This window comes from Loxodonta africana, chromosome 27 (assembly GCF_030014295.1).
Source record: "Loxodonta africana isolate mLoxAfr1 chromosome 27, mLoxAfr1.hap2, whole genome shotgun sequence".
Taxonomy (NCBI): Eukaryota; Metazoa; Chordata; class Mammalia; order Proboscidea; family Elephantidae; genus Loxodonta; species Loxodonta africana.
The window spans coordinates 35,313,831-35,329,630 of record NC_087368.1 but is presented as its reverse complement, the minus strand read 5'-3'; the positions used below and the strand labels follow the sequence as shown (position 1 = coordinate 35,329,630).

General features: G+C 42.3%; 1 protein-coding gene across 2 annotated transcripts in view; it reads right to left on the bottom strand.

Annotated features, from left to right (window-relative positions):
• The window catches only part of STAC (SH3 and cysteine rich domain), a 134,939-nt gene that overhangs the window by 59,413 nt on the left and 59,726 nt on the right, over positions 1-15,800 (bottom strand). For both annotated transcript variants that reach the window (XM_064277454.1, XM_064277455.1), the window contains exon 3: positions 388-488. In XM_064277454.1, the coding sequence (XP_064133524.1) occupies positions 388-488 (101 nt within the window). The remainder of the gene's footprint in view (positions 1-387; positions 489-15,800) is intronic.

The following is a 15,800-nucleotide window of genomic DNA, read 5'->3' as shown; positions in this document are numbered from 1 at the left end:
GGACCAGCTGTCATTTTGCCTGGGACTGAGGGAGTTCCCAAGATGTAGAATTTTCAGTTTTAAAACCTGGACAGTCCCAGGATACCAGGGACTTTAAGTGCTAAAACAGAAAGTCCCAGCTTGGGACAAGCTGGTCACCATAGTAAGGACCCTGAGTTCTTTTCACACATGGGACACTTGTCTATTAGGTTGACAACGTTCTTCCTCTACTCAATCACTTATATGGACCAGGATGCCAAGCTGGCAGGTCAGGGATTCGGGGACTGCCTTCCTATGGCCAGTTCTCAGGGCGCTGCAGGGAAGGAGCTTGGAGAGTATGATCTCAGCAGAGCAAGCAAGTGCCCCGGGCAGGATGTCCTGGGGCTCGCTCCCGGCATGAGCCCTTACCAGCTTGCCCACGCACCGCTGGGGCGCTAGGCCGTCCATACACTTGTGGTGGATGCTCATCTTACAGGCCTTGCAGCGCAGTCCGTGCTTAGCGTTGGTTCCTGTCGGGCACATGGTGAACTCTGGTTAGGACACAGCCTGCCTTTTCCTGGTGACTAGTCTTAAACTGAAGCCCTGGTGGTGTGGTGGTTAAGAGCTCAGGCTGCTAACCAGAAGGTCAGCAGTTTGAGTCTACCAACCGCTCTCTGGAAGCCCTATAGGGCAGTTCTACTTTGCCCTATAGGGTCGCTATACATTGGAATTGACTCGATGGCAATGGGTTTGATTTTTTTTTAGTCTTAAATTATGGAAAAATAGGTTGCCCCCATAACCAGGTAGTTCCTCTTTCCTGTGGCTTTTGCATGAAGTTTGCAAAATGGACAAAATACTAGGGTAGATTCTTCTACCTTCTCCCACATTTCCTACCAAAGGTATCAGCTCTGGCTTCTCCCCACTACTTGCCTATTCATCACTCCAGAAAAGCTCAGCCTCCTCCACTTTCTTTGTTCCCTCAATTCATGCTAGCAAATTCCACTTTCTTTGCCCTTTGTATAGGTGACTCATTTCTGCTCTTCTGTATGAATTACTGAGTAGTGCAAGTCCTGATATTTCCCCAATTTTCACTCATCTTCCCATCACACAGTCTGAAATGTTGGACAAATTCTCAGGAAATTGATCGATGGGTGAGGGGTTGGGAGGGCAGGGTCTGTGTGAGAGCAGGGCTGATGGTGTTCTAAAGTGGGAGGGAGGGCTCAGTTAGACACCAGCCCCTGCAGGGGAAAGAGGAGGAGGAGGTGGGTAACAATGAAACCCTGCTGCAGAATGCAGGAGTCACTTAGCTTTCTGGAGAGGGTACCATAATGTGGTGAGAAGAAGGCAGAGGAGGAGGGGGAAGGCAGGGAGCCATCCTGGGAATTGCACTGCTGCACCAAGGCTGGGGCGATAGGGCGACATAAGGGAGAACAGACAGGGGCGTGGTGTCTGGGAGGCTTAGGAGATGGTAGCGGCACTGGGTACCTGTATTTATCATTTTAGAAAGCAGCTTGATGGAGGCTTGAAAAGGATGTTAAGATGGGATGTTTTCTGTCTCCATTTAGGCTAGGACACGAGTATGCAGGACAAGAGGTGCCAACTGCTCTGATATACCACAGTAAGGTGGTAGGCCCCCAGGCAGGACTCAAAAATGAGGTACCACAATGACTTCCACAGCTCTTAGTTGACCAGGCACCTCAAGTGTATTACAAAAGGTGGGAGGCTGGAGAGAGGATTTCTTTGTAAGTTGCTGAGGAACCTATTAGCTTCACCTTCACCTCTCTATCATAGTGGGGAGGACGGAGGTGCTTCCTTCTCTCCTCAATCCTACTGAGAAGGACTTCAAAGACGCTATTTTGAAAGCTTGGCCCCTGTCTTCTGGAGTCTGTGGGATACATGGTGTGACCATACCATGCCTGGTGAAGTCAATGGTGAGAGGTGTGGGCAAGCACAGATCTGTTAGCCTACCGGGGAATGACGCCATGTGGGGAAAGCCTGCGCTCCAAGAGCCTGTGAGGGTGAATGACGTGTGAGTACTTCCTGTGGGTCAGAGGTGGATCATGTGGAATGCCGCCCCAGAAGTCCTCCTGAGAGACATCAGGACCCTGGTACAGTTTGTTTAGAATGGAGATGCAGAGATTAATATGACTGTGTAGTTGAGACATGAGGCCACGGGTACCCCACTGCATATCACAGCCACTTACAGACACACTATGAGGATAGTCCGAGACCCTTGTCTCCACCATTGCCTCCCCGTTCAAGCCACCCTCATCCCTTGCTGGGATTAATCCTTAACTGAATTGCCTTCCTCTGTTTTTGCCTTTCCAATGTCTGTACAGTGGCCAGAGTAATCGTTTAAAAATGTTATCAAATCAGCTCCCTTTCTTGCTTAATTTTCTTTTTCAGTAGGTCCTCCCTGTCTTTCTGACATTATACAAAATGCTCACCATAGTGGTGAGGTTCTACATGATTTGCCGGGAGCCCACCTCTCTGTCTTAGGCTGGCCCCTCTTGTTTGCTATGCCTTCTTGTAGTTCCTTGAAGGCACACCCCCTTTAATCCCAGGTCTTTATACATGCTGTTCCCCGTGCCGAGGATGCCGTTTCTGTCACTCTTCACCTGGCTGGCTCCTACCCATCCCGCGGATCTCCTGTTATTTCTTCAATGAAGCTTTTTTGACACACTCCTATGAGTCGGAATCGACTCAATGGCAGTGGGTTTATTTTTTTCCCCCATCTGTTAAATTATCCTTTTCCTATTATTCTTTCTCACGGTACTCTGTTGTTATCTTTCACAACATTGATCACAATTATTATCTATTTCAGAGCTCGTTTTTTGTTGGCCTTTTTCTCTGGACTTTGAACTCAATGAAGCTAAGAATGGTGTCTGTCCATTTGCCATTAAAATGAGCTCTGAGCACGTTCATATGTATTAGTTATGTAACACCTATAAATATGTATTAAACGAATGAACGAATTCTTTCATAATCACACATATATTGAAACAGCGGTGACTGTTTCAGAGAATTTCAGTGACATTGATTCATCAGTGGCGTAGACATAGTATTCAAGAGATGAAAGAGGACTCGAAGTACATCCGTTTCAATTGTTTTGTTTTACAGAGGAGAAGCCTGAGGGTGTGAACAGAAGAACGAGTTGACCCAGGTCAGGGGAGGTACTGCCTAGTTTTGCCCTTTCATTGCTTGACTCAATCATTTACTTCCATTATTTGGGTTATTTAATCTACACGGAGATGCAGCTGGGGCTAATTAGATGATAAAATAAAGGACTGCAAAGACCTGCCTGACTTGCTATTAGGAAAAGCAACAGACAAACTTTTGAATGGACAAATACGTGGAAACTCTGCAGAGGGTATTACCTGAAAACTCCCTCCAGGAAGGCATCATTGAAAACAAAGTGTGTCTGCTGCTATAGCCACAGACAGAAAGTGGAAGTGACACATAAACACAGCATACATTATTGACTATGTGTGCTTGTTTATAAATACTAGTTGGAAAGTCCCCTTTCCTTTTTCAGAACAACCACTTAGTTGAAAAGCTCTGCAATGCCTTCAAAAGACTGGACTTTGAAAGCAATCACTTATTTTTTGTTTTCAAATTAGGGAATGTTATTTGTGGGAATGTAAGTAAAAGCTTCAAAGAGGAAAGTTATTTCATTTTGTGCTCGACTCTGAAATAACATCATTATATATTAAGGCATATTTTCCTTCAGACCCCAAACACCGTAATTTTGGTTTTGTCTGTTCTAATACACTGCACCATTTTGTATGAGTCAGACCACCCAGCAATTATTTGGTTTTAGGTGTTCTGAATTTCTACTCTGGAATAAAAGAGTAATTGAAGAGGAAAGCTTTACATTCTGTGGTTTGGAGAAGAGTTCAAAGGAATCATTCACATCAGGGTAGTGGAGCTGGTTTACAGCAGCCAGATATGGAGGAGCCCCTGATGGTCTGACCTGTTTTGTAACCGGTGACCTCTGTCATAAAAGCATCATGCATGTGACACGCTTGAGCAGAGTGAGAAAAAACATGGTTTTAAATTTGAATCTCTCTCATGCTGGCTCTTTAAACTTGAGCAAACTACTAATACTCCTGGAGCCTCTGCTATCTCCACAACAAATGGGAGTAGTACTACCTATTCTCAGGGTTCCCAGTGTCATAATATATGGGAAGTGATTGCGTGGACTTGGAGGCTTAAAAATGTCACTGAACTTTGGATAAACATGGTGGACTGGCCATGTGAGTTTTCCACTTATTCACTCTAAAATCACACTAAAATTATAGTAAAGGAATAAAAAAAAGACATAAACTCAAAAAAAAAAAAAAAAGATTACTGAGGGAGTGGCAAAAGTAATAAAGTGTTCAATATATATTTGGAAGACAGAAAGCAAGTGAAGGTATGGTAGGAAATTTAGCAGAAGAGAGAAAGCTTGGATTTCCCAAAAGCAACTTGGAAGCTAAAAGGCGGTGGAGCTTTAAAGACCGGAATTTCAAAACTCTGAGAAAATGATTTCCAACCTAGAATTTTACACCCAGCTACATTGCCAACAAATATGAAGGTAGAATGTAGACACTTTCAGATCTTCAGGGATTCAAAATATTTACTTTCCATGCACTCTTTCTTAGAAAACTACTGGAGAATGTGCCTCAGAAAAGTGAGGAAATAAATCAAGGAAGAGGAAACTATCAGATTCAGTACACAGCAGAAGATCTGACCAAGAGGAGAGGTAAACAATAGTTCCTATGTGACAACTCTGCCAACTATCCTAGACTGGAGCTGCAAGATGAAGTAAGGCAGTGTACTTGGAAAGATGGAACTTGAAAAGTTATTGATGTTTGGATATTATAATTGATATGGCATTTGATAAAGTTTTTTTTAGGGTTTTATGGGAGCTTTTTTACAATAAAAGTTATCAGTGTATGGGAAGTTAAGGAAGTAAAAAAAACTACTAATTGCAGGAAAAATAAAACCCGTGTAAGGAAAAAAAAGTAATCATAGTACAATACTTGAATCAGCAGCGAATAATAGTCACAATAGTGTATAAATTGACTATTTGGCTAACACAAAATAGTGATTAACTACTTGGGGGGGACAGGAGCAAGGGAAACAAAGATTATGATGTAACTGTTTTGGGAAGGTGAGAACAAGGAAGACAGGAACAAGGAGTAGTGCTGAAAGTATGAGAACTTATGCCCCACTCCTATAGCAGGAAGCCAATAAATGCTTGATTAATCAAGAAATAGCAGTAGAAGCACAACAGGTAGAAATACTGAAATAAATACCAGAAGAAACAATTAAAGAGCATGAAAAAACCTGTTGCAGCTGAGTCGATTCTGACTCTCAGCAAACCTATAGGTCAGAATAGAGCTGCCGCATAGTGTTTCCAAGGACTGGCTGGTGGATTCGAACCGCCGACTTGTGGTTAGCAGCTGAGCTCTTAGCCACTGTGCCACCAGGGCTCCAAAGTGAGACTCGACGATAGGATAATACAGTTTCTGTTGTGGTTCTTTTAGTACCATTTGTCTTTATTTTCATGGATTACCGTGACAAAAAAGCAAATGACAAATGAAGTCCATGAAAAATGGGTCAAGTCAGCCTGTTGGAATGATGTGGCCCTTGGTATATCAAGATATAGGGGATGTGGGGTCTGCTCACTGCATAAACTATCAGTTCCGCCCTGGAGATTTGAAGTTCTGGGCTAAATCTAGGACATTAAATGAGTTATAGTTGAAAATATTAAGAATGTTATTTACGATACTTAAATGGAGTTTAGAATGGCTCAACACACAACATTGATTGGGTATCAGGTGCTGGGCTGTTTTATGAGCATAATATATTATTTACTACCATGCAAAAGTGAGCAACCGTAGAAAACCACGTGTTAAAGATCTAGTGAATGGAGAAGTCTAGACATAGATGTTGGGGGAAAACACTGAACAGTTCTTCTCCCTATAGGTGGCTGTACTGACTACATTGGGCAACAAGTTCCTTTTTTTAAAAAAAGGAAACTGATTATATATATATCAGTAAAACTATTGGCCAGACTCATTTTAATAAGATACTTCCATTGAGACATCGCTTAAATTTCATATGATATCAGAGTTAAAGATAAAATAGGATAAAAAAGTTATTTACAATGGAGATCACTTAACTGCAGAAATAATTGGAGAATGGGTAAAACTAAAAAAAGAAAAGAAGTGCAATCACAGTACAGTACTTGAATCAGCAGTGAACAATGGTTATAACTCTTAGTAACAATTAGTTTGCTTCCAGATTGTATATCTATAGAATTATTCCATTAATTTGTTTGATTAAAATTAATCAAAATTAGACAATAAAGCCAACTCTTTACTATGATTTTGGGAAAAAAATCTTGAAAACCTGTATGTATAAAATATGGTTATCTATAAAGATATCCAAAAAATTTTCTTGGAATATATAAAATATCTATAAGTGATTCAATGGTAAATACAATCAAGACAATCCAAAGACTTTCTAGACCCCTGTTCTAGAAAGGTTTAGTTGTGGGACTCCCCTGACCCTCCACCAGCACTGTGCCATGGCTTAGAGAGGAGACTAAGTGGTGTTTACATCAAGAGTGCGCAGAGCCTGGAGAGGACCAAACACCTACGTTATGGAAGGATCTCAAAGGCAGAGAGATGAGAGCAAAAGCAATGGGTGAGTTTTTAGTGCTTGGGCAGACAAGAGGCATTTGGAGGGCTAGGGATTACACAAACAGTAGTTAAGATGACAGAGTCAGTATTTTTAAACTAAAGGCTGTAACAAAACTGCTACTGTGTAATAAAATAGGCATAATCATGCAGCTAGCACTATTCACGAGCAGTTTACCCTTGAACATAATTAACGCAAGGGATGAAAGAGGATTATGTAGGAATCAGCTAAAGGAAGTCCTCCATGATGGGACTCCCGCCTACTTTCCTCTCTTCATTTTCAACATGCTCCACCCTGGCTCTTCCCTTGTTTTACCAACATGTCTCTTGATGGCTGCTCACACTGCCTTTCTGGTAAACCGCTTCTCATCTTCTATGACACACCTTTAAGGACACACACCCTCCCTCCCTCCTTCCATAACTGTAGAACTAGCCACTCTCCTGGGTTCCTTCATGCTTCCCAGAGTACTTAGCACAACAGGCCATCTCCTTCTCTACAAAGTGGGACTTTGACATGAAGTGTAGGTTAATTTATTCACCTCTGGATCTTCCATGCCCAGTAAGGTGCCTGGCACAGAGTATGCTACTGTCCATCAGAAATGACCAGCCTACCCAGGCCTGGGCCAGCAAAGTGACCAGGCTGAGAGAAAGCTAGGACCCCACTTCACCAATAAACATGGAACTACCTATAGAAAGATGTAGGTTTTGTCTTGTAGTTCCCTAACTCCCAGGGGCTTGTTGACCACTGGGTTCTAGACTGCCTGCCGATCTTCACCGCCTGGCCTTTTGCTTGGATGGTCTGGCTGTTTATACCGACGTTCTAATATGACCGCATGCTGATCTGCTGGGGCCCAGAACTATCCAAGCTCCTGCTTGAGCCTACAACCCAGGCCAGATGCTGTTTGATCAGATGCCTTCCTGATCCAAGAAGCTGCAACTGACTCTGGGATCACTGCTCCCTCTGCTATACTGGGTACTGTGTGTCCTCCTCAAAGCGGGTCTCGACAACTATTCGGATCAGAATTGTTAGCTGTGCCCTTTGACTTCTGGCATTTTGCTTGTGGACTCCTAGCTAACAGCTTCCACTGGCCTCTGCTTTCTCCCTATGGAATGACTTAGCACATTTCTGCAGACGCTGATCATGCTTACTACAGCCTCTGTGAAGGCTGTGTTACCCTGTCAGAGAGATGCCTCGGATTTCCATTACCGTGTTAGCCTCATATATATAATCCAGAAGTGCCTGCCACTCTATTCCTAAATATACCTAATTATAGGAGTGCATAAACATATACCTAGCCATAGTTTCATGTACTGATGTCTTAGTTATCTAGTGCTACTATAACAGAAATACCACAAGTGGATAGCTTTAACAAAGAAAAATTTACTCTCTCAGTTTAGGAGGCTAGAAGTCCGAATTCAGGATGCCAGCCCCAGGGGAAGGCTTTCTCTCTCTGTTGGCTCTAGGGTAAGGTCCTTGCCATCAAATTTCCCCTGGTCTAGGAGCTTCTCAGCACAGGAACTCTGGATCCAAAGGACATGCTCCCTTCCTGGTTCTTCATTCTTGTTGGCATGAGGTCCCTCTGTCTCTCTGCTGGCTTCTCTCTTTTATATCTCAAAACAGATTGACTCAAGATACAACCTAATCCTGTAGATTGTGTCCTGCCTCATTAACATAACTGCCTCTAATCCTGCCTTATTAATATCATAGAGCTTAGCATTTACAACACATAGGATAACCACATCAAGTCACAAAATGGTGGGCAATCGCACAATACTGGGAATCATGGCCTAGCCAAGCTGACACACATTTTGCGGGGACACGATTCAATCCATAACAACTGATACAATGAAAAAGCAGCTGACCTGACACATATAAATGATGGTGTGTATGGTTATATGTGGAATTTTGATTTCTGGGAAAGAAATGTGTAAATTCTATATCTTTAGTGACTTTATTAAAAACTATTGGTTTCAAAATATAAATAATCATGGAACGATTTGCAAAGGTCAATGCCTACTCTACAGTGGAATTAAAAAAAAACATACAGAACATAAGATGTATTCCCATTACTTTCATACTCTATTCCTCTTTGATGCCAAGCAATGATGTGGAGACACTTTCTAAGATTCTGAAGCCACATAAAGCAAGCTAAGAAGGCAAGCTAAGTCAAATGGAGCCACTGGGCACGATTCTGCCCCTTCTCATGTGGACAAAGGGTATTTTGAAAGAAAAACAAATGAATGGAGGTAAAATGAGAAATAAGATTGTTGGAGAGGGTCGTGGAGTGTAACTCCTTTGGAGTCTACTCACTCAGGGGGGAGAAGGGATAGAATTAAAGCTGTTACTGTCTGGTATCAATCCCTCCCAAAAGCAAACCAAACCCACTGCCATCGAGTCGATCCCAACTCATAATGACCCTATAGGACAGAGTAGGACTGCCCCGTAGAGTTTCCAAGGAGCGCCTGGAGGATTTGAACTGCCAACCTCTTGGTTAGCAGTTGTAGCACTTAACCACTACGCCACCAGAGTTTCCCCAAACCGCCCCACAATGGACGTGTATCACCAGTGATATTTTTATTACATTTACCGCAGCATTAGAAATGCTCATCTGATATTTAGTGTTGTAGTTTTAAAATATTTAGAGGCTAATCAAGTGAAAACATAATTACTAGGAGGAAGGCAGAAAACTTCCAACCCCTTATTTGAAGAATTACTTATATTCCAAGTATCTGGGGGTTTTGGCAGCAGTGGAGGGGATCTCGGCCCTACGAACAATGGAACAAAACACTGCCCCTCCTGCACCGTCCTCATGATCATTGCTATGTTTGAGCCCATTGTTGCAGCTACCATGTCAATTCTTCTAATTGAGGATCTTCCTCTTTATGGTTGACCCTCTACTTTACCAGGCATGATGTCCTTCTCCTGGGACTGGTCCTTCTTGATAACATGTCCAAAGTACATGAGATGAAGTCTTGCCATCCTCACTTCTAAAGAGCATTCTGGCTGTACTTCTTCCATGACAGATTTGTTTGTTCTTCTGGCAGTCCATGGTATATTCAATATTCTTTACCAACACAATAATTCAAAGGCATCGATTCTTCTTCAGTCTTCCTTATTCATGCATATGAGGCTGCTGAAAATACCATGGCTTGGGTCAGGTGCACCTTAGTCCTCAAAGTGACATCGTTGCTTTTTAATATTTTAAAGAGGAGTTTTACAGCAGGTTTGCCCAATGTAATATATAGTTTGATTCCTCGACTGCTGCTTCCAAGGGCGTTGATTGTGGATCCAAATAAAATGAAATCCTTGATAACTTAAAGTTAGAAGATTTCTTTTTCACTTCTCAGGAATTAGACCAGGTGTCATGGATTGAATTGTGTCCCCCCCCAAAAATATGTGTCAACTTGGTTAGGCCATGATTCCCAGTATTGTGTGGTTGTCCTCCATTTTGTGATTGTAATTTTATGCTGCGAGAATTAGGGTGGGATAATAACACCACCCTTACTCAGGTCACCTCCCTAATCCAAGGTAAAGGGAGTTTCCCTGGGGTGTGGTCTGCACCACCTTTTACCTCTCAAGAGATAAAAGAAAAGGAAAGCAAGCGGAGAGTTGGGAACCTCATACTACCAAGAAAGCAGCACCAGGAGCAGGGCACGTCCTTTGGACATGGGGTCCCTGTGCCTGAGAAATTCCTTGACCAGGGGGAGATTGAGGACAAGGACCTTCCTCCAGAGCCGAAAGAGAGAGAAAGCTTTCCCCTGGAGCTGACATCCTGAATTTGGACTTGTAACCTACTAGACCGTGACAGAATAAACTTCTCTTTGTTAAAGCCATCCACTTGTGGTATTTCTGTTATAGCAGCACTAGAAGACTAAGACACCTGGGGTAGTAAAGTTTTTCTATAAAGGTCTAGATAGATATATTAGACTTTTCAGGCCATAGTCTCTGTCACATCATTTCAATTCTGCCATTGAAACACAAACAGCCATAAATAATAAGTTAAAAAATGGGGGTGGCTGTGTCCCAATACAACTTTACTTACAGATGCTGAAATCTGACTTTCATATAATTTTCACATGTCACAAAATATCATTCTTCTCCTGCTTTTTTCCAAATAATTAAAAAATGTAAAATGTGGGTCATTGTGATGGTTAATTTTATGTGTCAACTTGGCTAGGCAATGGTGCCCAGTTGTTCGGTAAAACACTGGTCTAGTTGCTGTTATAGAGTAATTAAAAAACAAAAACAACAAACCAGTTGCTGCTGAGTCAGTTCTGACTCCTGATAACCCCACGTGTTGCAGAGTAGAACTGCTCCACAGGGTTTTCAAGGCTACGGTCCTTCTGAAGCAGATTGCCAGGTCTTTCTCCCGAGGAGTGCTGGATGGGTTTGAACTGCTAACCAGACTTGTTGGCCTGACAGAGACTGGAGAAACCCAGAGGGTATGGCCCCCAGAGGCCCTTTTAGTCAGTAATGAAGTCACTCCAGAGGTTCACACTTCAGCCAAAGATTGGACAGGCCCATAAAACAAAATGAGACTAAAGGGGCACACCAGCCCAGGGGCAAGGACTAGAAGGCAGGAGGGGCAGGAAAGCCGCTAATAGGGAACCCAAGGCTGAGAAGGGAGAGTGTTGACATGTCGTGGTGTTGTTAACCAATGTCAGAAAAAAATGTGTACCAACTATTCAGTGAGAAACTAGATTGTTCTGCAAAGCTTCATCTAAAGTACAATAATAAAAAAAAAGGGGGGAGAAGACTTGAAGAGATATTTCACCAAAGAAGATATTTAGATGGCCAAAAAGCACATGAAAAGACGCTCAAGTGTCATTAACCATTAAACCCAAACCCACTGCTGTAGAGTCAATTCCGATTCATAGCAACCCCATAAAAGAGAAGAGGAGGGCGCATGTCCTAACTCATTCTGAGGCAAGCATTATTCTGATACTAAAGGCAGGCAAAGACACAACAAGAAAAGAAAACCACAGACCAACATCACTAATGAATACAGACCCAGAAATATTCAACAAAATACTAGGACACAGAATCCAAAATACATATGGTTTTCAAGGCTGTGAATCTTTAAGGAGCAGATTGCCACATTTTTCTCCTTTGGAGCAGCTGGTGAGTTCGAACTGCTGACATTTTGGTTAGCAGCCTAGTGCTTTAACCACTGGGCCACCAGGGCTCCCTTAGCCATTCCAAACCTGTTGTCGTTGAGTCGATTCCAACCTATAGCAGCCCTATAGGACAGAGTAGAACTGCCCCATAGGGTTTCCAAGGAATGGCTGGTGGATTCAAACTGCCAATCTTCTGGTTAGGAGCCCTATGACTTAACCACCATCAGCCATTAGAGAGATACAAATGGAAACCACGATGAGATACTACCTCGCCCACATTAGAACGACAACGATTAAAAAACAAAACAAAAACCACAGGTGTTGGTGAGGTTACGGGGAAACTGGAGCCCATTGCTGCTGTGAACTAGAGTAGCGCAGCTGCTGTGCAAAACAGTTCCTCAAAGAGCGGAACGCAGAGCTACCAGAAGACCCAGCAATCCCAATCCTAGTCACATACCCAGAAGAAGAGGAGGCAGGGACTCAAACAGAAACCTGTGCGCCAGCGTTCACTACGGCACCTTTCACAATAGTCAAAAGGTGGAAACAATCAAAATGTCTATCAACAGATGAATGGATAAACAAAATGTGGTACATACACACAATGGAATACTACTCACCCACGAAGAGCTATGAAGCCTGATGCGTGCCACAACATGGAAGAACCTCGGAAACATCATGCTGAGCAAAATGAGTCAGTCGCAAAAGGACAAATACTGTATGATCTCATTCTTAGGAAATAAACAAATATAGAGAACCCAAAGATTATCAGTGTTTACCAGGGGTGGGAGGGAATGGGAGAGGGGGACTTCTTGCTTAGGGAGCTTTAGTTTATGTTAATGGTGGTGGAATTATTTGGAAAAGGATAGCAAGAACGGTTGCACAATTTGAAGAATCAATATCACTGAATTATACGTACATAAATTATTGAGATGGCATATGTTTTATTTTATTTTCACCACAATAAAAAAAGACACAGTGTAAATGAAGCCAAAATTTGTCAAGGCAAAGCAAGGAAGCTACTGACCAATCTCATTTGTGAATAGAAAAGCAAAAATTCTAAATAAAATGTAAGCAAAATAAAGCTTATCTTGTATAAAAAGAAGAGTAGGCCATGCTCTTGCTGGGATTATTTCAGGAATGCAAGGGTAACTTATCAGTAGAGATGGCTATGAATCTGATTAACCTTATAAATGGACTTCTAATTCTGATGTAAGGAGCCCTGGCGGCACAATGGTTAAATGCTCAGCCGCTAACCACAAGATTGGAGGTTCAAATCCACCAGCTGCTGCATGGAGAAAAGACCTGGTGATCTGCTCCCATTAAGACTATACCCTAGGAAGCACTATGGGGCAGCTCTACTCTGTCCTATAGGGTCGCTATGAGTTGGGATTGACTGGTGGCATACAACAGCACCATCACACTGTATTATGCTGGATTTATAAGCAGTTTTTGCAAATTAAAAGGGAAAGATGAACAAGGTAAAAGATATGTGGTCCAAAGACATAAACTGATAATTTACAAAAGAAACGGAATTGAAAGTTTAGCATTTAATAAATGACAGACTTAACTGGTAATCAACGAACTGGGAATAAAAATAGTAAGAGAACAATTTTTTTCCCCTATCAAATGTGCAAAGATTAAGAAAGCGACACAAATACCGTCATTGATTGTGGAGTGATGGGGGGGAGGCTAATTTGGGGGCGGGCATCACAAGCTTTAAACCAATGCGGGATTCTTTGATGCAGTAATTTCAATTTTAGAATCGGGTCCTAAGAAAACAGTTATCGTGTTTGCAAAGATTTACCACAAAAACGCTTACTGAAGCTTTGTATACAATATTGGGAAAACATAAAAGAACCAAAATACCACAAAATAGGGGATTCGTTACTGAAAGTTTGGTACATCCACATAACAAAATACTTTCTTGGTCACGGAAAGAATTTTTAATTAATAATTACTGACATAATATGATGTCTGAAATATAATGTTGCTAAAAATAATATGCCAAAATCAGGATCAACACACAATGTGTTTAGAAAACTCAGGATCGACACACAATGTGTTTGGAGAACACAGGATCGACACACAACGTGTTTAGAGAACACAGAATCGACACACAACGTGTTTAGCCAACACAGGATGGACACACAATGTATTTAGAGAACACAGGATCGACACACGACGTGTTTGGAGAACACAGGATCGACACACAACGTGTTTAGAGAACAGAGAATCGACACACAATGTGTTTAGCCAACACAGGATCGACACACAATGTATTTAGAGAACACAGGATCGACACACAATATGTTTGGAGAACACAGGATCGACACCCAACGTGTTTAGAGAACACAGGCTCAACACACATGTTTAGAAAATGCAGGATCAACAGATGTGTACAGAGAACACAGGATCGACACACAACGTGTTTAGAGAACACAGAATCGACACACAACGTGTTTAGCCAACACAGGATCGACACACAATGCATTTAGAGAACACAGGATCGACACACAACGTGTTTAGAAAATGCAGGATCAACACATAATGTGTTTAGAGGACACAGGGTCGACACACAACATGTTTAGAGAACACAGGATCAACACACAATGCGTTTAGAGAACTCTCATTTAAAGTATGCACGTACCTGCAGGTAAAAACGTCTGTCAGGACACACACTAAGGCATTAGTAATATTTCTATCTGGGGGAGGAATTATAAATGCTTTACAGTTTTCGATTCTGTTTATGGGTATTTTCTCTAAAGAGTGTATTCTCCTTTTGTAATAAAAAATAAAATATTATGAACATTTTTTGAAAGGAGGTGTTACTATTTTTGAAGAACTAGAAGAGGAAGTCCTATTGAAACGAGAGAGAGCACTCTGCAATTTCATTTTTGGGGGGTCGCCATTTTTGGGGGTTTGTAGTTGGGGTAGGGAGTCGAACAACTCAGAAAAGCAGTGACAGAGACCCCCCCCGCAACTTCCACCCTCCCAGACAGAGGCCAGATTAAATACAGGAAGTCCAGTTAAATTTAAATTTCAACAGATAATTTTTTGGTATAACTATGTCACAAATGAAGCTCTGGTGGGTAGTGGTTAAGAGCTGGCTGCTACCCAAAGGTTGGCAGTTTGAATCCACCAGTCGCTCCTTGGAAACCCTATGGGGTAGTTCTACTCTGTCCTATAGGGTTGCTATGGGTTGGAATGGACTCAACAGCAACAGGTTTGGTTTTTGGTTTGATATGTCCCAAATATTGCATGAGACAGGCGTTACCTCAAATACTGCCCAGGACACACTCATACTAAAAAAAATACATTTATTTATCTGAAGTTCAAGTTTAACTGGTAATCCTGTATTTTCATTTGTTAAATCTTGAAACCCTACCTGGGCAGCAAAGTCACTGCCAGCTCTGTTTTATAGCTGAAAGGAGCCCTGGTGGCACAGCGGTTAAACAAACTGCTAAACCAAAGCTTGGCGGTCCGAAACGACCAGTGGCTCCTCCGGGGAAAGATGTGACAGTCTGCTTCCGTAAAGATTTTTAGCCTCGGAAACCCTATGGGGTTGCTAGGAGTCGGAATCGACTGGATGGCAGTGGGTTTGGTTTTTATAGCTGAGGAAACTGAGGCGTGGGGAGGGGAGGTCCTTGGTCTAAGTCCACATGCCTTACAGGGGTAGAGACACCTTTTGTACCCAGGTATCCCGACTACACATTTCCTCTGCTTGAGAGAACAGCCTGCTTTTATTCCTGAAAGGCTCAAAGCTGCAATACCATTGGGATCAGAGCCATTTGACCGTGCTCAGGGTTGCCAAAAATTGGGGACTTTGCATATTTCTATCTCACACAACAATACCTTGAAGTTAGCTATTATTCTCTAGGTGGAAAATCCATGATAGAGAACTTAAACAATTTGCCCAAGATTACTCAGGTCTTGAGTGGTAGAGCTAGAACCCTACACCTGGTTTGCCTGAATCTGTGCCTGACTTTGCATCTCTGGGCTGGTGTCCTTTGCTTATTTGTTTCTTCTCAGTCAGCT